Source organism: Pavona decussata, unplaced genomic scaffold (assembly GCF_977016875.1).
Source record: "Pavona decussata unplaced genomic scaffold, jaPavDecu1.1 SCAFFOLD_273, whole genome shotgun sequence".
Taxonomy (NCBI): domain Eukaryota; kingdom Metazoa; phylum Cnidaria; class Anthozoa; order Scleractinia; family Agariciidae; genus Pavona; species Pavona decussata.
The window spans coordinates 1,194,764-1,217,500 of NW_028145675.1; the positions used below are offsets into that span (position 1 = coordinate 1,194,764).

The 22,737-nt window shown below is 40.3% G+C and overlaps 3 protein-coding genes across 3 annotated transcripts in view; 2 read left to right on the plus strand and 1 right to left on the minus strand.

Moving 5' to 3' along the window:
* The first annotated feature begins 6,296 nt into the window (after nucleotides 1–6,296).
* Nucleotides 6,297–22,737, plus strand: part of LOC146455520 (uncharacterized) — a 28,651-nt gene continuing 12,210 nt past the window's right edge. The window contains exons 1-2 of the mRNA XM_085094283.1: nucleotides 6,297–6,401; nucleotides 21,506–22,737. The exon at nucleotides 21,506–22,737 is cut by the window's right edge and continues 14 nt beyond it. Of these exons, the coding sequence (XP_084950409.1) occupies nucleotides 21,533–22,737 (1,205 nt within the window). The 5' untranslated portion in view covers nucleotides 6,297–6,401; nucleotides 21,506–21,532. The remainder of the gene's footprint in view (nucleotides 6,402–21,505) is intronic.
* Nucleotides 17,906–20,165, minus strand: LOC146455521 (uncharacterized). The gene has a single exon (XM_085094124.1). The coding sequence runs from the start codon at nucleotides 19,994–19,996 to the stop codon at nucleotides 18,137–18,139; it is 1,860 nt and encodes a 619-aa protein (XP_084950250.1). The 5' UTR covers nucleotides 19,997–20,165; the 3' UTR covers nucleotides 17,906–18,136.
* Nucleotides 20,184–21,241, plus strand: LOC146455522 (uncharacterized). Its single transcript, XM_085094125.1, has one exon. The coding sequence runs from the start codon at nucleotides 20,184–20,186 to the stop codon at nucleotides 21,147–21,149; it is 966 nt and encodes a 321-aa protein (XP_084950251.1). The 3' UTR covers nucleotides 21,150–21,241.

Here is a 22,737-nt window from a genome sequence, read left to right on the forward strand (position 1 = left end):
TGATAATTTTTGTTTAACCTTTTTCTTCATGGTAAACTGTATGCTGGGGTTTCTGGGGTTGAGACAATCAAAACATGACAAAGCGTCATGCACTTTCGGTGAAATAGGCCATAACATTTTGCTACTGAGAGTTCATGGCTTGTGACGTTTTATTGTATCGACGTTATGTTGACGACATTATCTCCTTTTCACTACTGTAGAACCCTGTGGTCTGATCAAAGCGATTTGTACATAACGAAATGACTGCATAAACGTGGCTAGAAAAAATATACACTTGTCTTCAAGTTACAAACTGTAAAGTTACAAGCCGTTTCAGCAAAAAGTAGGCCTATCCGAGAATGTTGCTTGAGCGCACTCTTTATTCAAAACGATCGGTTATACACTTGTGACACAGGAAGGAGACCAGGAGACGGCACAGACTGCAAACATCTTCATTTGAAAGGAATGACAAAGATGCATCCAACAAGTCGCTCAGTACTTAAACTTTCACAAATACGTTGCATTCTGTTACATTTTTCTGCATCATTGTAATGCAGCATGCCGCAAAAAATTAGAGAAGGCTCATCATCTTCTAAATCGGCAATTAATTCCCTCGGAACCATGTTTCCACTAATGGTGAGCCTTCACTGCTCACTATGTAACCCACATGCTATACTCACAGTTTTTTGAGTCGCTCTGACAAAGGGCTAACACTCGAAACGTGAGCTCTCTAATCTCTTATATGTTGCACGTTCGTGGCTTTTTGATTAATAGAGTTAAATTGAAGCTTTGTGCCTTCCAATACAGAGGCATTTTTGCAAAGTTTATGAGTATGTGGGGAAAAGTAGGCCTTTGGAAGGGCAATAGGCCTTATCACGGTTTTCGATGCCATTTTGACGAGTAGGCAAACGCATCTTGAAGCAACAGTGTTTGTATGGAAATCCGAAGTCAAATAATTTTCATAAAACACCGCTTCTGAAAAATTCATGAATTGGAAACTTTAGGGACTTTGCAAAGGATTTTAGAGAAAATAACTGAGGAATGTAGCTGTGCTAGAAAGCATCTAGTTGCGTTTTGACATTTCCATAAATTTGTCTGTATAGCGAACCAGCCGCGAACTGCTACTAAAAATAGTTCGCGGGAAAAAATACAGGGTGGCACCGGCACATCCCTCCAACTTTTCTTTTCTTTAAATCCTTTCCTAGTGCCAAAAGTTTCCAAATCATGAATTTTTCAGAAGCGATGTTTTATTGAAAATTATTTGACATTGGATTTCCATACAAACACTGTTATTTCAAATGGCGTCGAAAACCGTGATAAGGCCTATTGGAATCGCCCTTGCAAAGAAATACTTTTATAAGTGGCAATAATTCTAAAGACCTCTCAGATACATGGCAGTGTATAATTGTTTTTTTTTTTTTTTTTTTTTTTTCAGAATTGAAGCTTTATTTATCTGAGGAGTAACAGTTCTTAAAACATGTACAGGTAAAGGATTTTTCTGGCTGACTGAAGTTGGTTAGAGAACGAGTGATCGATCACAGGCACTAGTAAGAGCCGCCACCACAACTTCTGAAATATGATTTTATAATTGTTATACCAACGACCCACGGCTGATTTTGGGCGGATACTCCAGATGTGTCAATCAAGGAAGATAGCATGCTGCACCTCAGGCACTGGTAGCCATTGGTTCCTCTCCCCTTGCAGTGGCCAGAAAATGATAAAAGGGGCAGGAATCATCCCTGTCCAAAGCCATGATCCTGTAAGTAAGTATATTACCAGAAGAGAAAAACCCTAAGCGAAACAGAAGTTAACTTACGAATTACCAACCAAAATGTTTTACCTTCAAACGTGAGATGAAAGGGGCCGCATTGGTAACATTCCCTTCTTTGTGTGTAAATGTAAAACATGCTAAGAGTTATTTAAATTTATTAATTCATTTATGTACTACCGCACGCCCTACGGCAAATAGCTTTAGCGTAATTTGCGGGAAAACACCAAACGCAATCTCACTGACGTGCTCGTCAGTCGTTGTAACTCTCCAAATTAAACTTGGCTTTGGTCGCGTTGTTTGCTAATGGCGTGAGACAAATGTAATGTAATTGGTAAAACTCAAAACGCTTTAGTCTGGTCCAAAATGCAAAAGCTTCGTGAGCAATACATCATCCTCTCCAGTATTTTTGAATGAAGCAGAGAATACACTAAAGTACTGTTACTGATGGGCCACAAAGCGCTTGCCGTCTTTTAAAAGATTTTACTGAAGAGATACGTTACGGGTGATATTAATTTGCTAAGGACAGGGGCCTGCTCGCGCGCGGCAAGCATTGCCGACTTTCATATCGTGGGGGACTGGGTTTGAGTCTGTGTATTATGGGATATTGGACACAACAAATAGCCAGAAAGAGCACACCAAACTTTACAACATCCTCAAGTTTGGTGTTAGTCAAGCCAATATTAGACGAGATACAGCCATTCAAAAACTCCAGTTTTTTACTATGAAATACTGATACAGACGCCGGACAAATTGTGCGTCGCGTCCGAGTATCCATACATTTCTTAGTAAATTTTTTAAAGTTTTTGAATGGCTGTATTTCGTTCAATATTGGCCCAGATCCCACCAAACTTGAGGATTTTGTAAAGCTCAGGGTGCTCTTTCTGGCTGTGGGAGTGTCTTGTCCTATATCCCACAATACACAGACTAGTACCCAGTCCCTTACGATATGAAAGTCGGCAATGTTATATCATTATTGGGAACGAGGCTAGGTCATATGTCAGACAGGACCTGAGTAATGGAGTTCGATTCCCTTGGGGCTACAGATTTTCTTTGTCCCACAATCATAACATTTTTCGTGATATGGGAGTTGTCTCTGTAGCCGAAACAACTATTCCACACATTCGAATCCAGTCGTATCCAACTCTTTTCAGCGTTCCTCCCTGTCTACGTCCTCAAGTATGACGCCATTGAGAGGGTCATGTTAATTAATTAATTAATTAATTAATTAATTAATTAATTAATTAATTAGTGTATTTATTTATTTGTTTATTTATTCCTTAGCTTTGCCGTACAAGAAAAGTTACAAGTGCAGAGAAGTCGGTTAATCATAATTACTCCTATTAGCAATAACAATAAATATTAAAGGGAGAGTTTCACGGTTCGGCGCATGTGCGAGCGATAGCGTAAGCGCTGTCAAGCCAATTGTTTTTGGACCAATTAGAAGCGAGTAAACACCGGCGGGATACGGCGGGCAAGTCTTATAACTTGCTGGCATAAAAATAAAACTGACCGGCCAGTGTTTCGGTCACGCTTCAGAAAGAAACAAAAAGGCTGTCCATGTAAAATACATCAGGATTTTTGCAGCGCCGCTTCGTGCATGTCCCATGACATTCAAGAAATGCCAGAACTTTACTTATGAACTTATGCGAACGTATACGGTTTTATTTTAGTACAATGTCGATATCTCGCGGCATCGACCCTTTTTTATTACACGCGGTTCGAAAAGCCGAGAAGCTCCCTCAAACCAGTATTTCATCAGCATTCAGTGATTAACTTACTATAGTGTGTTCGTTCGATAGCCTGATTTTATTAGACCAGCGAGAAGGCGAAGAACGAGAAAACTGCAAGCTTCAAGAAGCGATGCGACCGTTTAGTAACAACAACACTCGGAGCGTCCTTTCGAGGTGCTGAAATGCATTTGAGAAAACTCTGCCATGGTGGCAAATCAAACCTGCGCTTGCCATTCGCAATGACCATAATTTTATAGATAAATGAATACCTTACAGAAGATTGTGTAGTTTGCCGCAAGTCTTTTGTTTTGTTTTTTTTCTACTGCCCGCTATTCGAGCCCGCTAATAGCAGTAATAGACGACTACAACTAACTCGCACATTTGATCAGGTATTTATTCGCTTTGCGTCTCGGTGTTGTAAATTTTTTTTCATCCAAGGCAAAACACTGATGTTTGATGCTGTTTGTCCGTCGAATTCTTCGTTTTTGACAGTTGACTTTCAAATGAACAAACAGTACGATTGAAAGCTAGAAAATACTCGCGAGTTCATCCAAAGCCAGTCGGTGACCTTTGCCATTTCCAGCGAAAGTAGATGTGCCGCAAAATCGTTGTTTACTTTAAACTGACTTATCCCTTCACCAATTTTCCACGTATGGTGGACGTATCTTGTTAACCATACAGGATTTCTACATCCACTGAGGGCACTCCACTCTGTCCGCTTGATCTGTGCTTCAAGAGAGTCCAGAGACAGTCCCGTCGCCGGTTGGCCGCGACGTCTCCTTTGACGATCTATCGACAAAATGTCGTTTTTGGATGCTAAAACACTTTTAACCTTACAAAAATTGAACTTATATTTACAACAGGCAACAAAGATTATAAAAAGTGAAAAATGAAGGGCGGATGATCCAAATTCGGGCGCGATTTCAACAGATTGTTCAACCACAAGCTCGCATCGAATTTAGTGTCGACCCGTACAACTTATTCTTGAGCCGGTCATCTCGCGCATGCGCTTAACCGTGAAACTCGGCCTTTAAGTAGCCATACTAGCGATGGAAGTCTCCTCACATGATTACATACGTGTAATAACAGGACTGAAAGCTCAATAATCTTCTTTTGACACAGGATAGCCTTAGATCGCGCCATATTCTTTCGTAAAGGATTCTAAATTTGGGTCAGTTGATGTGTATTTTGGTTCCTCATCCATGAGGGTAATCGTGCATCCATGCAATAATGGTCCGCTTTCCATTCGAGCAAAATTTCCGGAAATTCCGAGCGAGGAATCGAGGGGAATAGAAATTTTCCGAAATAAATTTTCGCATTTTTGGAAATACCTCGCGAGGTTAACCTGACGTTCAGGAAAATCGGGACAACCGTTAATAAAATTCTTGCCAAGTCAGCCCAGCGTGAGTTTAATTTAATGTATTATTTTCGTTTTCGTGAAAAACTCGTGAATGGAACAGCTTTGTTGTCAAGTCGGTTGCGGATACTGAAATGGAAAATGTCGCTCCATTCAGCATTTGAATTTCTTAAAATTTCAAAACGAAATGTTTGGCCGAATAAAAAGCACTCGTGGTTTAGATTATTATGTCGGGAATAATGCATATATTTAGGTCTATCGCATTCAATAGAAAAGCTTGTGTGGCAGGCACTCGAAAGGGGAAAGGGAGGGGGAGAATAGGGCGTCGCGCTCTCCCCACGTACTTCGTGCGCGCTTCTGATCGTCTCTTTCCCTTTTAGCTCCTCTCACGCAGGCTATACTCTATCGAGAGACACACCATTTGATCTTAGACTTGTTAGATATAGGGTAGTTTGATATCTTTCAACCAAGTTTATTTTTTATTTTAAGACTTAAGGTTATCCTTTTTCTCTCATTTCACCATTGTAAACCTCGAGGGGAGTCTTTTCCAGGTGTTGACATTGTTGGCAGCAGGGCAAAGAATAATATGCGCCCCCATCATCCAAACTCCTGTAAGAGCAAAAGCTCTGGGGACGTCGGTCTTAAAATTGAATATTCTACTGGTGATTAAACACAAAGCTAAATGTCCCAATTTTCTTCATAGTGAAAATTATTCCCTATTATTCCCTTCTCTTCGCGCCCTATTCTCCAATTAGGAGCCTGTTTTCAGGCTCCGATTATACTTATGCATACCGACCACGACAATTAAAGAAATTTGTCGCAACAAATAGTGTTATTCCATTATTATTTACTTTGGAATTGTTCCGCTCAACGTTATACGCTTAACAATTTACGGACAGAATAAAACGAAGAACTTTTCCCATTTCCTGTGATTTTCGTTTCAATTTCCTATTTTTTTCTACATTCAAGCTCAACCACGCGATGCAATGCAAGGAAGCGTAAATATGCCAGTGCACAATGAAAATCGAAGATGGCGTCGAACGGATCGGAGAGGCTGCAAGATTGAATCCAGCATGGTTTAAGCGGTGGATCTGGCTAGCGGAAGTATAAACAAAAGGATTTCCAAAAGAGGGAAGGAAAAGCTGAACTGGGATTTTACTGTAAACAATAATAGCCAAAAGATCGGGCAGAAAAAGCAAAAAGAATACCGCCAGGTTGGTTCTGGAAGAGTGATTTTCAATTTGCTGATCGATTAGACTTGGATATAAGGACAACTGCTGCCTCCTAACAACTGATAAAGTAATTCCCGGACTAAAATCTTGATCTACTTTTTTGATTCGGGAAGTTAGAGTGAAACATCAGGAAATTGGGCCGATAGCGTCCTTGGATTCTCTTCCGGTTTTGTAGAGATTTATGTTTGCGTCTGAGGTTGGATGAAATAATTAATTTTTTGCTTCTCGTTCCTTCATCAGGAATCGACACACATTCCATTTGTTTTCCTTTTTTGCTGTAAAGATCTTACACTGAAGCACACTCAAGATCAAGGGCCGCACAACTCTGACAAGTAAGTGAAAGACCTATAGAAATTCTCTTGGAGTAGCCAGACGCTACTAATGCGTTGAAGCCAAAAATTTATGAATTTTGACAGGCATAAGAGCTTTGTACGACAGTGCTAATTTCGTGTGGCAAACATAGCTACTAAAGTTCGACAGATTCCGTCGCATCATCAGATACTGAAGCGGCGGTGGATTCGTAACTTTAATGTACTGAAACCAGTGCATAAATTAATCGTTGTTTACTGTGAATAAATCAAGACAAGTCATGAATGCTCTTTTAACCATGAAAACAACTACAATGTTTGTTCATCGCAAATCCTGTCTTTTTGCTTTTACTTTAGGCTGTACATTGTTCTATGTTGGTTCCTGACTGATTTTTAAAAAACGCAAGTGGACCCACGAGCCGAGGGCGAGTGGTTTCACTGACAAGTTTAATTATTTTATGGCGTAATTTTACGGTCGAAAGAGTATAGGCCATAGAAAACTGCTGTCGATTTATTTTATTCAATTACATGGAAAAATACGATTGGAATTGGCTTTTTCTTCAATTCCGCTGAGAAGAGCGCCGGTGACAGAGCGAAAGCAAAAGGTTTCTATCATCTACAAGCTCTTGAAAAGTTATGAATGGTTTTATTTTCGACATCAACCAACTTTAAATCTTGTCAATTTGTGACTGGTTTTATTTTTCCCTGTGGCAAAAAAATTGTTAACTTTTCCTTACTTTGCTTTACATGTGACGTCATTTTTATTGTCGTAAACTCGTCGCCCCATTTTCTATTTTCTGTTTGGGAAAAGAAACAATCATAATCGGTCACGTGACATCTATTTTCAAGACCCAAAGTTAGAAGTGAGTTACGGTCATCAATTTTATGTGTCGCTACCAAGTTTGGTGGTCTTTCAGTAAATTTCTGCTGAGCTATAATTGTTTCTTTTTTTAACCCAGATATGGCCTTGAACCATGCCTTAACATGCTTGAGTTCACTGTTATAGACAACAGTTACGGGCCAATCAGCGCACGATAATTTTGACAGTTATTGTAAAATTATTCTTAGCGTCAGTCTGAAATACTCTATTTAAGGGCAAATATTTTGATAAGTAGTAAGTGTATATAATTTATGAATAAATATATAAACCAGCTCAGTTGCTCTCGGAAAACAAGACGTGATAAACAGGCGAAAGTCTCGGAGTGGAAAGACACTTGCGATAGAAGTACGCAACATGCGACGGTTGTTTGGCTCTTATTAATTCATTCACCAGCACAAACGTACGAAGCCTCTATAATTTGTGGAAAGACCGTAAGATAAATACATCTAAAGCAACTGGAATAGGTTCTCCCATCAAACACAATGCCACAACTGCTAGTCTAATATTATGACCACATGACTGTAAAGTAACCAACTAGAGAGCCAGTCTCATGTTGAACACGGAAATGTCATAACAATGGTGTATGGCCCAGAATAATTTTTTGCTTGCATTCCCAACTCACGATCAATCACGTATACACGCTTGCCCCTCGTCGGAAAAGTGTTAAAGAAATTTTACCAACATTTCAAAAGGCACGGCCTTTCTTCTGCAGGGTATCTTGGAAGATGACCCTAAGACACAAGACGTAACAATTTAAAACAGGAGGGGTGCAATAAGGTAACATATTTATTAACCGTGAAATCAGCTTTACCCTTGTTTTGCATTATCTGTTCTGCACGCTCGCCGGGAGGCTAAAGTAAAGATTTTTTATTGTGTCTAAAAAGCAATTGTACAGATATATTGACTGATATCGGTTTTGTGTTGTTAAAACAATAAAATTAAGAGCCAATTAGTTAACCCTTTCCCTACCAAGACCCACTATAGTGGGTTCTCAGCTCATAACTGGGTCAGTATTTGTTCAATTACAGTGACATTTTGTCAGCAAATTGGTCTTGGAAAGATCTTTGCATTTAAAAGGGCAAAAAAATGGTACCCTCTGGTATATATGATGTGGCTTTTTGTTGAATATTTCCATTTAATTAATTTACAGACTCGGACATATTTCGGGGTGTTCTATTCATTAAAAGCTGCAAAATAAGCTACACTTTTGAGGTATACCTATCACATAAGTCGATCAGGTACATTTTTTAGTTTTTACTTTTGTTTTAAAACCATTTCTATCAAAAACCTGACTTTCTTCAGTTATCTTGATTTCAGAAATAAATTACACTTATCAAGGCTAACTACTTTTAAGACTTTTAAATGGTATATTAGCAAGCTGGGTATTTTCTTTACCGTTTTGGAAAAATGGGCCAGAAAACTTGGTAGGGAAAGGGTTAACTCCATGCAAAGACTCATATTAGTCTCTTCATCCTGGTCCTATTCTAACCGTATCCCGACCCGCCAACTTCCGGTCCCCATCCCCGCTGCTTTTTCGTATTCGAACCCAGATTCCTTACTATTGAGGGCGCCTGGGACCCACGGGGAGCTTCCAATTTTTTTTCAAGATGGCGCCGAAGTTGGTAGTGGCTTATGAGATTGGATCCAGTATGACTTAAGTGGTGGTGCTGGCCTAATCTAGCGCTGGCCAAGAGAAGCGAAAGCCGTTTTGAGAGGTTTTTCACTGCGGTTGGTCCACATCAGTACTAAGTCACTTTGCAAGGTTGGAAAACTTGGAAGTCAAATTTGACCCGTTATTTGAGAAGACTACTTTAAACACCTCGCTAAAATTCCCTTCAAAGAACGAGTTTAATCTCTGACAATGGTTTTATAAGAATTCTCTACAAATTTTCAAATTGTGCGTTCTTGCAAAAATCTCAGGAATGGCTCGATCTTCACCACGCATGCTTGATGATGCGAACAATTTTATCCTGAGGTTTTACTAAAATTGATGTTATGAAACAACCTCGTTCCCAGGGTCTCTCCCCTTCACGTCCCGGGACGTACAACGTACGTACCTGGGAACGAGGTTGGTTATGAAACACGTTTATATAAGCAATGAAGAGGACTTCAACTTATATATACGTTACAAATTCAACTTTTGGTATTTTATGCTAATACTTTTAAATTAATGTGTTCGACAATGTCTTGTGATTTTTACCCTGTAGATAACCAGTACAAGAATAGCACGTTGTTATGCAATAACATATACTAGTCCTGGCGGAATATCTTCAACACTGAATATTTTACCATAACTTGTCAATAGTGAGCTTACAACGTAAATTTTTCGGTTGGTTTGTGAATAGAACAATTATTTTATCCTCAAGATGGCCACAGAGTAAACTGTGAGAAGTGTTTTTCAGCTAATCGTTTTTATGCGCGGGCGATGCGCAGAGGTAAATGTAACAACTCGGGCGTTGTTGAATGGAAAAACAGCAGGGAAAAGCTTCGTACATCACTAAACTTTGCAGCGTGGCACTTGTTACGGATGCCGAGAGACAGGATCGTTGTAACTCGCCCGCGGAGGCGAAGTAGAAATAAATCTTCAACAGAACTGGAACTCTCAACTTGTTTATTCGTAAACGTTCACATACACACTTCGGCCACTTATGGTAACTCATTCTGGTAATTCATTCTGGTACTTCATTCTGGTAATTCAAAGTTGTACAACGTACGACCTTCTTTTTTATGTTCAGAGAATGTTAATAATGTTCGGTAAGCCTTTCAACTAAAATTGGTTTTACAGTAGAACAAATAGCTGAACGCGTCGTTATTTAAGACTCTAGTCTTAGAAGTAATATATCAAACACGAGAAAGCGTGTTTCATCAGATATCCGAGGCGAAGCCGAGTTTTTTTAAACGACTTCGAGGTGTTTGGATGTCTGATGAAACATACTTTCGAGTGTTTGATATGGCTTCTCAAATGAGCAATAATTCTTGGAGAAATTCAAGGCTAAAGTTGGCAAAATTTTATGGTAATTAGGATCACATATACAAACCACGGTCAGGGTAGTGATTTTCTTTGCTTTTCTTTTGATGAATTATTAATGAGTTCGAGAAAGGATATTGAAAAAGGAAATGAGACAGCTGATAACTCTAAGAGTTGGCTATAGGATATTGCGCCGGAAGGGTGCAATTATTACTATTTCCTGGATGTTTACCGAAAGGTCGTTAGAACGGGAAAATCTGAGAGCCTGTATTTAAACAGCTTTCGTTCATAACGCAATAACGATCACCGGAACGTTTGCTCTACGCTAACGGGTTGTGCTCGATCTAATACTCCAAAACACCTAACTGTTGGGTTATTGAAAGCAAGCAATAGACTCCTGCTTCGGGTCGACGGCAATGTTTTATTCTCCCCGGGGTATCCAATCGATGGAAACCGATGATCGGAAATTCAATCGATCAATCGATATCAATCGATAAAATTAGTTAATTGGTATCGATTGGTATCGGCCAATCGATGACCAATCGATAACCACACAAAAACCGTTCATCGATTGCTATCGATTGGCTCAGCAACCTTGAACAGACGTCACGCACGCTACCTGTCCGATCATCCGCCATTTTTAGGAAGCCCTGGGGACGAAATTGGTAATTCCGACCCAGAATATACTAAACACCTAAACTAAAATGGCTCATCGCTTACTACTATGATGAAAAAAAGGAAGGTATTTTTTGTCTTTTGCCGCACATTTTATTTCTTTTAGACATAATTGGCGCCTTCATAGATTTTTTAGTTTGTATGCATGTGATCAGTCTTTGTGTTCGTTATTATAAGGCTAGGTATTGCTGCTTTATTCATTATTTTGCAACAACTCATGCTGCTGTTGTTGACAATTTCATTGTTTGCAAAAGTACAACTTCTGTTACCAGAATTTTTCTGTGAAGGCACGATGCAACCACTTTCCGTTTTTTGAAGTCTATAGATTGGCCCATGGAACAGACTTTTAATTTGGCAAAAAAAAAAAAAACGGAATCCTGTGGACGGGGCATTAACGTTAAAGAGAAAGAAGAGAGTATTGTTCTCCTGTTAGCATTAAAATGAAATGTGTTTATAATTACTGCGCGTACAAAGTTGTGTTTGTTATGCGTCGATTCCGGTTCCGTCAATCTGCAACCAATCGATACCAATTTATCTATCGATTGGTATTGATAATCAATAACCACACGAACCTTCGCCATCGATCGGTCATCGATTATCAATATCAATCGATTAATTGATATTGTTTGGTATCGATTGATATCGATTGTCATCGATTATCGATTCCATCGATTGGATACCCCGGGATTCTCTCCCTCGGGCGCGTATGCGCATGGCTAATGAAATCACTGATGCTTGACAAATGAATAACACAACACTTACGAGCACGGCTAAATAAACATTCATTTCGACGAGTAATCCACGTGTAAAGATTATTAGTTTCCATAAACACTAATTTGAAAATACTTTTCGATTTCTGAGAGAATGAATTCCATTTTTAACAATACAGAGAAATAGTTCTTGTGACAAAACGAAGTGGGACGCCTTGTACGAATATCACGATTTTCCTTTCCTGGCAAAGACTCTTCTTGAAAACATCCACAGAAATGAAGCGAGAGGATGTTACACCAAGTTTGATGAAAGGAAAAATAGCGATACTCCAGAAAACAACCTCCATGAACGTGGATTGCTTTCGCTATTTGGTTCTCGCCGGTGATTTTCTTATTTTCCGTCTGTGCGAAAATCAGGTCGACACGCAATGCCTTTTGGATGAACACGGGTCTTTAATAGAACTTCAACTCAAGACCATTTTAACTTTTTGAAGAAGCATTGGTTAATCAATTTGAAGTTAAACAGCTTTACTGTAATGACACGTGATTGAATTTCTTAACATCTGAGAAGACTTTTTGAAATACTTGATTAACCCAGCAGTCGAAAAGTGTAATGCACCATATATACGTCTGCTTGATATAAAGGTTTATCTGTTTTTTATCTCATAAAAGCACAAAAATAAAAGGTAATGTATGCTGGCTGTCTTACGCTGCATTCCAATTGTGGTATACATTGCATTTTTCCTTGACCATGGAGGACATTTTGAGGGACACTTAAAGCTATAGAACCACATGTCACTCTTCAGGGCTACAAGTTTATTACTGTTAGGCTGTGACTATTATGTATTACCCTCGCTAAATAAAGACCTACTACTACTACTACTACTACTACTACTATTACTACTTTTTTTTTTATTTTTTATTTTAGTAAAATTAGACTTTAATTATTTTCAAGAGCACATTACTTGCATTACATTACAATACTTTCAATATAGATTACTTGCACTACTAACAATACAAAACTCTATTTGCCATTAAAAATAGTATTTCAAACATACAATTACTTAGCATAATTATTTACCATGTGGTTGTATACACTATTATCTACTATCATTACTAACACCGTAAACAAAACAAAAAACAATGTGGTTGTAACAACTAGTACTACTACTACTCAGTGTACATGTATGTGTATCATGATGTTAGATTTCATTCTTCATACATGTATGCAGCACAGAAACTGTAGGTCAGTAACATACTGTAGTTAGGTCGGGCATAAAGGAGGAAAATTCAGGTATCCCACAATGCCTCGCTTCCAACTATATTATCAACTCGATGTTGATACGCGATCTCGCATTTGCGATGGGGCTTCTCGGAGTGAACGCTGATCTGCTCTCTCCGTCGCCATTGCTTTACGTGAATTGCTTAGATTTAGACAGTCAGAGTTATGTCAATTCGTCAAACTTAGCCTGTTGTCGGTTTCTAACGGTCATGGGACACGTTAGTTTTCCAAAAGACTTACGAGAGCGGCTTCTTTGCTTGTTTGTGCGATCAGAAACATTGAACGGCCGCTTGCCACTCGACACTTCTTCGACTTCTTTCATGCATTTACCGTTTGCTTGAATATCAACTTAAAAGGAAGCATTTATGTCACCACTTGATGTCCGTACACGAATAGAACCGAACAGAATCGTGCTTAAATTCCTTCAAAACATGGGGACTTAAGGGGACCTTGAATAAAATTCAAAGGAGATACTATTCGAGCAACAACAGGCAAGATTTTACGCTAATGTACCCAGGATTGAACTCGCTAGGGTCAAATTTGGGTCAAGCATTTGAGAGCCGCGAACGAACAAAGCGAGTCGATCATGCATACCACTCCAAACAATTGTATGTTTTTCTTTATTCTTAGGCAAATTAGCCGCGAAATTGTAATGAGGAAAAATAGCCACTTGAAATTCAGTCGATTTCGGACTTCGCATCGATACTTGACACCTTCTAGTCGATAATTTTTCGCGGAGACTCATGGGATACCTGATTTCTCCTCCTTTGACGGGCATCTAGCTCTTCAACGAGTCTTGTCCATTCATTTAAAAAAAGGCTGCTTTCGTTTATGAGCTCGGGATCAATAAAGATCTTTTGAAGCCAATTTATAAGTAATATAAATTTAAGTTAATGCAAACAACCATGAAAGGGAGGTCAGAGAATTGAGATGAGCTACCCTTCTGAAACAAACTGTTTGTCACGCAATATTCCACCGTGACAAGATTCTCTTTTTCCCCTCGTGACGCGTTAGCTCTAGACCAATCACATTCATGCTTTTCCTTCATGTCAGTCAAAGACCATGCGGCCGTATCTTCACACTGTAGTTCACTTCAAGTTCTCTGACCTCCCAGAGACTGTTTGAGAAATTGTAGCTAATTGTGAATTTTTGCCGTTATTACTCGTCTGAACTTCGCTCTAGCGGAGTTTTTTAGTGTGTTTTGGTTTGTTTCTACGAACTTCCGTTCAAGTTTACGTACACAGACAAGGACAATGCCGCCGCTTCGTCGAAAGTCCCGCGTTCAAGAGAGGAATGTGGTCGCCGATGCCGCACTTCTGAACAGTTTTTCGGTCCAACAACTAAGAAACTTGTGCCGACAAAAGAAGATTGCTTCCACCGGCAACAGGGCCACTCTTTTGAACCGGCTAAGAGGTTCTGGTCCCCAAGTCACGGCTTCAAACGCAAATCTGCGAGAACCAAATCTACCAAACAACGTGGGGGTAAATTCCCAAGACCATGTAGTCAACGCAAATGCGAACGATGCCACCTTCTCGCAAGGACAATTAAATACAATTCGCCAACTGGTTCAGGAGTCTATCGCTGCTGCCTCGAGGGAACTCGCCAACGAAGCAGCTCTGGCCGCCGTTCAGGTTTTGCAGCCAAGTTCCTCGCAAACAGCTTCAAATCCCATTCCCGCCACGCCAGCCATCGAGCCTGTCACACTACAGCAAACAGCAACTCCATCGAATGTATGTCAACATGCGGCGCCATTCCAGGACATCCCTGCGCAATACGTGAAGGATATACAGTCCGGTGAGTTCTTTGAGTTATCAAAGCTCCTTCCAAAAAGTCTAGCAGAGTTCAATAAGGATGATACTCTGGTGCTCACCCTTGACAATTCAGTTGTTCGAGTCTCAAAGAAAGGCAAAACATCCACCTCTATCACAGAAATTGATCAGTGGACCACCGCGTTCACGACGTATATGAGCGTTTTCACGCAGAAGTTCCCTCTGCGTTCCCAAGAGCTATTACAGTACCTTAGCTTGATTAGGTATGCTGCACGGGTACATAAGGGTCTAGGATGGGCAATTTATGATTATAAATTCCGCCAAAAAGCTGGTCAACATAAGACCCGTGTGTGGTCGGAAATTGACCAGCAGCTATGGCTTACGATATTTACGGTGGCACCATCTGTGCTAAAGGAGGAGTATCCTCTTTTTTCAAATGGACCCCAAACTAGTAGTGTCTCAACTGGGGCCGAGCGCAGAGGCACTTGCCATAACTTCAACCGCAGTGGGTGGTGCAACAGGGACCCCTGTAGTTTCAAACATGTCTGTAACAAGTGTGCAGGGGCACACCCGGGAAGTGACTGCCCCAAACTTCCAGGGAAACTACGAGAGCCCAGGGAACACGATCGAGACACTGCAAGGGATGGACACAAGGGAACCCTTCACTCCAACCCTTCCCGGAGAAAGTGAAGCATTCACTGGGTCCTTACCCACTCCTATTAATGTCAATAACCTAGAGAGGGTGCTTATTGACCACCCAGACCATTTATTTGTCTTGAGTTTATGTAACAGTCTTAGGTATGGTGCAGATATTGGATACAAAGGGGCCCGGGTTCCAAGATTTTTCCCGAAACTTACCAACAGCATTAGTCGGCCACTTTCCGATGGCCGAATTCCATTTGCAGTCTTGTATATTCTAGATTGATTTTATGAGCTTATTTTCTCCTTATTGTTCGTCTATGGGGAATACACTTTGTGTATTTTTGGGGATGAAGTGCTCCATACAGGTCGCCCCTTTGCCCCATAGACTCACATGGTCAGTTTTGGTGGCAGAATGGGCCCCCCATATATCCTTGTTACCATGGTAACAATGAACTTCTTATCATGGTAACAATGAGCTAAACCTTTGTTGTTGTTGTGGTTGTCCCCAGGGGGCCTGGGAATTAGGATCCCAGAGAGAGGATTAGGACCTCTCTGTAGCCTGGGGACTTGATGGACTCATGAAAAAGAGGGAGAGGATTACCACCTCTCATGGCCTGGGGATTAGGACTCCAGAGAGAGGATTAGGACCTCTCTTTAGCCTGGTTGTTGTTGTGTGACAAATGTTATTATTGTGTGAGTCCTCTCGTTCCCAACCACCTTACATTGTACCTGTCTCATCTTGTAAGATTCCAATAATATTGGCAACTCGAGCACTTCATCCCCTACCCCCTTTCTCCCATACATTTGTTGTTGTTATCTTGTTCGATATTTTCATGGGTTGGGAGCATTAAAGCCAATTTATAAGTAATATAAATTTAAGTTAATGCAAACAACCATGAAAGGGAGGTCAGAGAATTGAGATGAGCTACCCTTCTGAAACAAACTGTTTGTCACGCAATATTCCACCGTGACAAGATTCTCTTTTTCCCCTCGTGACGCGTTAGCTCTAGACCAATCACATTCATGCTTTTCCTTCATGTCAGTCAAAGACCATGCGGCCGTATCTTCACACTGTAGTTCACTTCAAGTTCTCTGACCTCCCAGAGACTGTTTGAGAAATTCCCACCCACCCAACCCTCTTAGGCTTTCCAAGGGCCTTACCTTGTAAACATTTAAGTATGGCATTTACTGTATTGGAAAAAACCTACTGTTATGTAGAGGGTTCCTTTACCTATCATTCTGGTTTCAAGTATTATAGTTATCAAGCCCAGTGCTGTTGGTCTTGGGCAATGTCTTTCCTTATTGAGACATTTTTCTAATTAATATTGTTACTGTTATCGTTGGCTCTATGTGAGCGGTGTAAATTTTTAAGTAGGTATAGTTTTATCAACTAAATACTGCTAGACATAATTCATACCGCTTTGTAGTTGGTTCTATCTTTATTGGTACAAATTAATGTTCTAATTATCCAGCCCAGTGCTGTTGGACTTGAGCAGTGTGTTTGCTCATTGAGACATTCTATAATTGTTATTGTTATTGTTTTGCTCTCTGTGAGCAGTGTAATTTTTAAGTATAATGTTATCAACTGTATTGGTAAAAACTGTTACTGTTAGTGTCAAGCGTAGTGCTGTTTGAACACTTGGACTCTGTTAGTAGCATTAGCTAATTCAAATATTTTGTTGTTCGCTTTTGGTTGCAATAGACATGGCCGCCCATCGGCTAGGTCACATGCCTAGAACAACATTTATAATTGTTTCTCGTTTGAAGTAAATAAACTGTGGGAAGGGGATGAAGTGCTCCATACAGGTCGCCCCTTTGCCCCATAGACTCACATGGTCAGTTTTGGTGGCAGAATGGGCCCCCCATATATCCTTGTTACCATGGTAACAATGAACTTCTTATCATGGTAACAATGAGCTAAACCTTTGTTGTTGTTGTGGTTGTCCCCAGGGGGCCTGGGAATTAGGATCCCAGAGAGAGGATTAGGACCTCTCTGTAGCCTGGGGACTTGATGGACTCATGAAAAAGAGGGAGAGGATTACCACCTCTCATGGCCTGGGGATTAGGACTCCAGAGAGAGGATTATGACCTCTCTTTAGCCTGGTTGTTGTTGTGTGACAAATGTTATTATTGTGTGAGTCCTCTCGTTCCCAACCACCTTACATTGTACCTGTCTCATCTTGTAAGATTCCAATAATATTGGCAACTCGAGCACTTCATCCCCTACCCCCTTTCTCCCATACATTTGTTGTTGTTATCTTGTTCGATATTTTCATGGGTTGGGAGCATTAATGTGCCTGCAAATACTGTAAATGCTTTATTAATTCTCCCTGGGGCTTATTCACTCTGTACGTGCTTCTTCGTGTGTATTTTCTACAGGCTGGTAAATACATAAAAGAGTTGTGACTTAACAGAGAAAGATGCATAGGCATAACAGAACTTTCAAAGTAACTCTATTGGTATTTAATCCCACACTCTTACGTGAGGATAAATAGTATGTATTGTTATCACATATTTTACACGTATTATTATTGTGAAGCGTTATTGGTTTCTTAGTAGAAATAACGCTATATAGATAAAGACTATTATTATTATTATTATTATTATTATTATTATTATTATTATTATTATTATTATTATTATTATTATTATTATTTTTGATCAATAGTGATTTCTTGAAACATAGGCAAGCGAAAATTAAAGTTAATAGCCGACGTTTCGGCGTCATCGTGACACCATTCTCAAGGCAAAGTGGATAAATTAATGCGAAGATTTGATTTCTATACTTTACAGTCTCTACAAATTAGCATATTAACAAAGGATCACAAGTTCTTCAGGTGAATACCTTTGCGCGAATCGAGTCTGTTTGCACGTTCAGGGATGGTTTAAGTTTTCTTATGAAAAGCATCTCCTTAATTAGGCAATCAAATTTGTTAGAACATTTAGCTAGCACGTGAAATTGTTCTGAAAGACAGCGAGGCACGTTCGAGTTGTGTTCACTCAAGTAGTGTTTACAAATAGACGACGATTTTTGTTTGTGTCCATCAACGCGTTCGTGGAGGTGGCCGCAAGTGTAACCAACATATCCTGCATCGCACAGGTTACATTGAAATTTATAAACTAGACATTGTTGGTTAACAGTGGCAGGCTTGACTTCTCGAACTTTAAGGTCTTCGTTGAGTTTTCTGCTGATGAACACAGGCTGAATTGTGGTCTTGATTTTTGAGCTGAGGTCTGTGATACGTTTCTTCACTACATTAGCAGAGGCCTGATCTTTAAATGGCATGACAACTCGGATGGTGGTTTCAGTTGATGGAATGTGTTGCTGGTCTGATACTTTAAAATCTACGAACTGCTTGACAGCTAAATTGAATAAGTGCCTCGGGTACTTAAGCTTTAAGAATACCATCTCTAGTCGATCGCATTCTTGTGAGAAGTACGACCAGTCGGAGGATATGCGGTAAGCTCGATCTAACATGGTGGTAATTAGACTGCGCTTGTACCGATTATCCACGTGGCTCTGATAATGCAGTAAGAGGCCCGTATTTGTTGGTTTTATGTAGACCTTGGTCTTGATTCTGGATGCCACGTTTAACAATTCAACGCCGATGAAAGGAAGTGAGGCATTCTTTTCCACCTCCATAGTGAACTTTACTGATGGGTGGCAGTGGTTTAGGGTGTCAAGAAAAATTCCAGCTGATGCTATATCAGGCATGATGGTGAAGGTGTCGTCAACATATCGTCGATAATAGGAGGGCAATTTGCCACCTTCATCGAATTTATCTTCAATGGAGCACATAAACACGTTGGCGAGAAGAGGACCAAGAGGCGATCCCATTGCGACGCCATCGGTCTGCTCATAGAGATTTCCATTGAACTGAAAGAGTTGGTTCTTAGTGGCTGCGTTCAGTAGTTCAATTAGCTGGTCTCTGGACAGGTTCAGTTCATGGGTCTTGTTAAACCAATCATCATTGAAAGCCTTGTCAGCTAAAATCTGGATAGTCTCATCCAGCGGTACATTGGTAAGCAGAGAGGTGACATGATAGGATACTAGAATATCACTTCTGTTGATCTCGAGGCTTTGTACTTCGTTGACAAACTGAAAGGTATCTGTGACCGTGTACTGATTGCATGAGAGTGGTTTTAATTTTTCCTCAAGCCACTTAGCCAACGCATAGTTATAAGTATGCGTAGCGGAGAGAATTGGGCGCATAGCAAGTTGTTCCTTATGTGTCTTCGGTAGGCCATATAGGTGTGCAAGCCTAGAACCTTTGGGGCGGATGGAGTCAGCAATGGTCTTGGGTAGTTCTTTGGATATGACAGCGCTAATTTGCTTTTCCCGTTGTAAAAGCGGATGATAATATTTCGCTGGCCTTCCTCTTGTTTTGGGTCTCTGTGTATCAACTGGCCTAAATTTGCTGGTGTCGTTGATGGAGGCTTCAGATAGCAGGCGCAGATATTCGGATTTGTCCATTACAACAACTCCAGAACCCTTGTCCGGCTTTGTAACAACTATGTCATCCCGATTTCTCAGCTCCTCGATGGCGCTCAAAAGGGTTTGTGGAGGTCTAAGTGACTTCCGATTGATGTAATCTAATGCCACAGATCGTAGTGTCGTGGCAGTTAGCTCTTTCATGTCGTCACTTGCAAGGTGGGGCTCGATATTCCAGTATGCTTTTTCAAAGGACGCCATGACATCGATAGAAGATACTTTCTGGGGAAGTGCAAACTTCAAACCACGACAAAGGACCAGTTTCTGGAAGAAGGATAGTTCGTATGAGGAGATATTCGTGATATGCTCCTCAATATCCGTTTCTCTGTATAATAACCTTGCAATCTTGCGGGTATGGGTGTTGATAACTTCTTGTGTTTATGTGTTTATGTGCTCCATTGAAGATAAACTCGATGAAGATGGCAAATTGCCCTCCTATTATCGACGATATGTTGACGACACCTTCACCATCATGCCTGATATAGCATCAGCTGGAATTTTTCTTGACACCCTAAACCACTGCCACCCATCAGTAAAGTTCACTATGGAGGTGGAAAAGAATGCCTCACTTCCTTTCATCGGCGTTGAATTGTTAAACGTGGCATCCAGAATCAAGACCAAGGTCTACATAAAACCAACAAATACGGGCCTCTTACTGCATTATCAGAGCCACGTGGATAATCGGTACAAGCGCAGTCTAATTACCACCATGTTAGATCGAGCTTACCGCATATCCTCCGACTGGTCGTACTTCTCACAAGAATGCGATCGACTAGAGATGGTATTCTTAAAGCTTAAGTACCCGAGGCACTTATTCAATTTAGCTGTCAAGCAGTTCGTAGATTTTAAAGTATCAGACCAGCAACACATTCCATCAACTGAAACCACCATCCGAGTTGTCATGCCATTTAAAGATCAGGCCTCTGCTAATGTAGTGAAGAAACGTATCACAGACCTCAGCTCAAAAATCAAGACCACAATTCAGCCTGTGTTCATCAGCAGAAAACTCAACGAAGACCTTAAAGTTCGAGAAGTCAAGCCTGCCACTGTTAACCAACAATGTCTAGTTTATAAATTTCAATGTAACCTGTGCGATGCAGGATATGTTGGTTACACTTGCGGCCACCTCCACGAACGCGTTGATGGACACAAACAAAAATCGTCGTCTATTTGTAAACACTACTTGAGTGAACACAACTCGAACGTGCCTCGCTGTCTTTCAGAACAATTTCACGTGCTAGCTAAATGTTCTAATAAATTTGATTGCCTAATTAAGGAGATGCTTTTCATAAGAAAACTTAAACCATCCCTGAACGTGCAAACAGACTCGATTCGCGCAAAGGTATTCACCTGAAGAACTTGTGATCCTTTGTTAATATGCTAATTTGTAGAGACTGTAAAGTATAGAAATCAAATCTTCGCATTAATTTATCCACTTTGCCTTGAGAATGGTGTCACGATTATTATTATTATTATTATTATTATTATTATTATTATTATTACTTTTATTATTATTATTATTATTATTATTATTATTATTATTATTATTATTATTATCATTATTAGTGTGGTACTGGTAATTAAAATGCCTGTTATGTTGTTCATTAAATTTTGGTGCTAGTTTTAAGTCTGTGGATCTTATGATTGACTTTCAAATAGAAAGCAAAGTTACTGAGGAGTATGTGAAGGCTCCATGTTTTTGTTTTGCAGATTTGTGTTGAGGTCAGCATTGAAGTCATGTCTCAAGAAGTGCCTGAACCAAAAACCCATTTTTCCTCTAGAGAAAAATTGAAAGTAACTCTTCTTGGTAGCGAGTGGACCTCATCAGCTGGTGGTTTGTCCACCCTAAACAGAGAGCTTGCAATTCATTTGGCACAAAACCCTAAAGTTGAAGTCTCTCTCCTTGTCCCAAAGAGTGCTTGTAAAGATGAAGACACACGAGAGGCTAAGAGTTATGGAGTAAATGTTGTTGATGCAAAGGAACGCCCAGGCTATGAACCTCTGGATTGGTTAGTTGTCCCACCTAAAGATCACAGAATCGACATTGTTGTTGGCCATGGTGTAAAGCTTGGCCGGCAAGTACAATTCATAAAAGATTCTTCCCACTTTTCCAACTGCAAATGGGTTCAAGTGGTGCATACTGCTCCAGAAGACCTCAGTAGGTACAAAAGCTACTCTGAACCCATTTCAAAGGGCGAAAAGAAACATCAGGTTGAAGTAGACCTCTGTAAAATGGCTGATCTGGTTGTGCCTGTTGGACCGAGGCTGGAAGATTCTTACTCTTCATATCTCCGACGATGGAAGGACAATCAGGATATTTTCACTGTCACGCCAGGTCTTTTTGAGAGGGAATTTGGGGACTTAAAACAAGCACCTTATAAGAGTGGTGAGTTTAAAGTTTTGTTATGTGGTCGTGGTGATGATGAAGACTTTGAACTAAAGGGATACAACATTGCCGTTGAAGCATTTACTCATCACCTGCTTAAAAGCAAGCCTTATCATCTGATCTTTGTTGGTGCTTCTGAAGGAAAACAGGAAGAGGTAAGAGGAAAACTTCTCCAACGTGGTATCGCTGAAGAGCAACTGACTGTCAGAAAGTTTGTGCAAAATAGAGAAAAAATGAAAGACTTACTGAATGAGGTTGATCTTGCCATTATGCCGTCTAGATCAGAGGGATTTGGTCTTGTTGCACTTGAAGCCCTGTCAGCTGGTTTACCCATTCTTGTTGGTAGTAAGTCTGGATTTGCTAGAGCATTAGAGAACATTCCTTATGGAAAATCATGGATAGTAAACTCAGATGACCCCACAAAGTGGGCAGAGGCAATTGAAGGTGTCCGTGCTATTCATGCAGTGCGGCTTGAAGAGATCAAAATTCTGAGAGCTTCTTATGACAACAAGTACAGTTGGAAGGAGCAATGTGAAGCCTTTGTGGAAATGATGTG

Excerpts from the sequence above, each read along its gene's own strand:
- LOC146455521 (XM_085094124.1), bottom strand. The coding sequence starts at position 19,996 with ATGGCGTCCTTTGAAAAAGCATACTGGAATATCGAGCCCCACCTTGCA.
- LOC146455522 (XM_085094125.1), top strand. The coding sequence starts at position 20,184 with ATGTGCTCCATTGAAGATAAACTCGATGAAGATGGCAAATTGCCCTCC.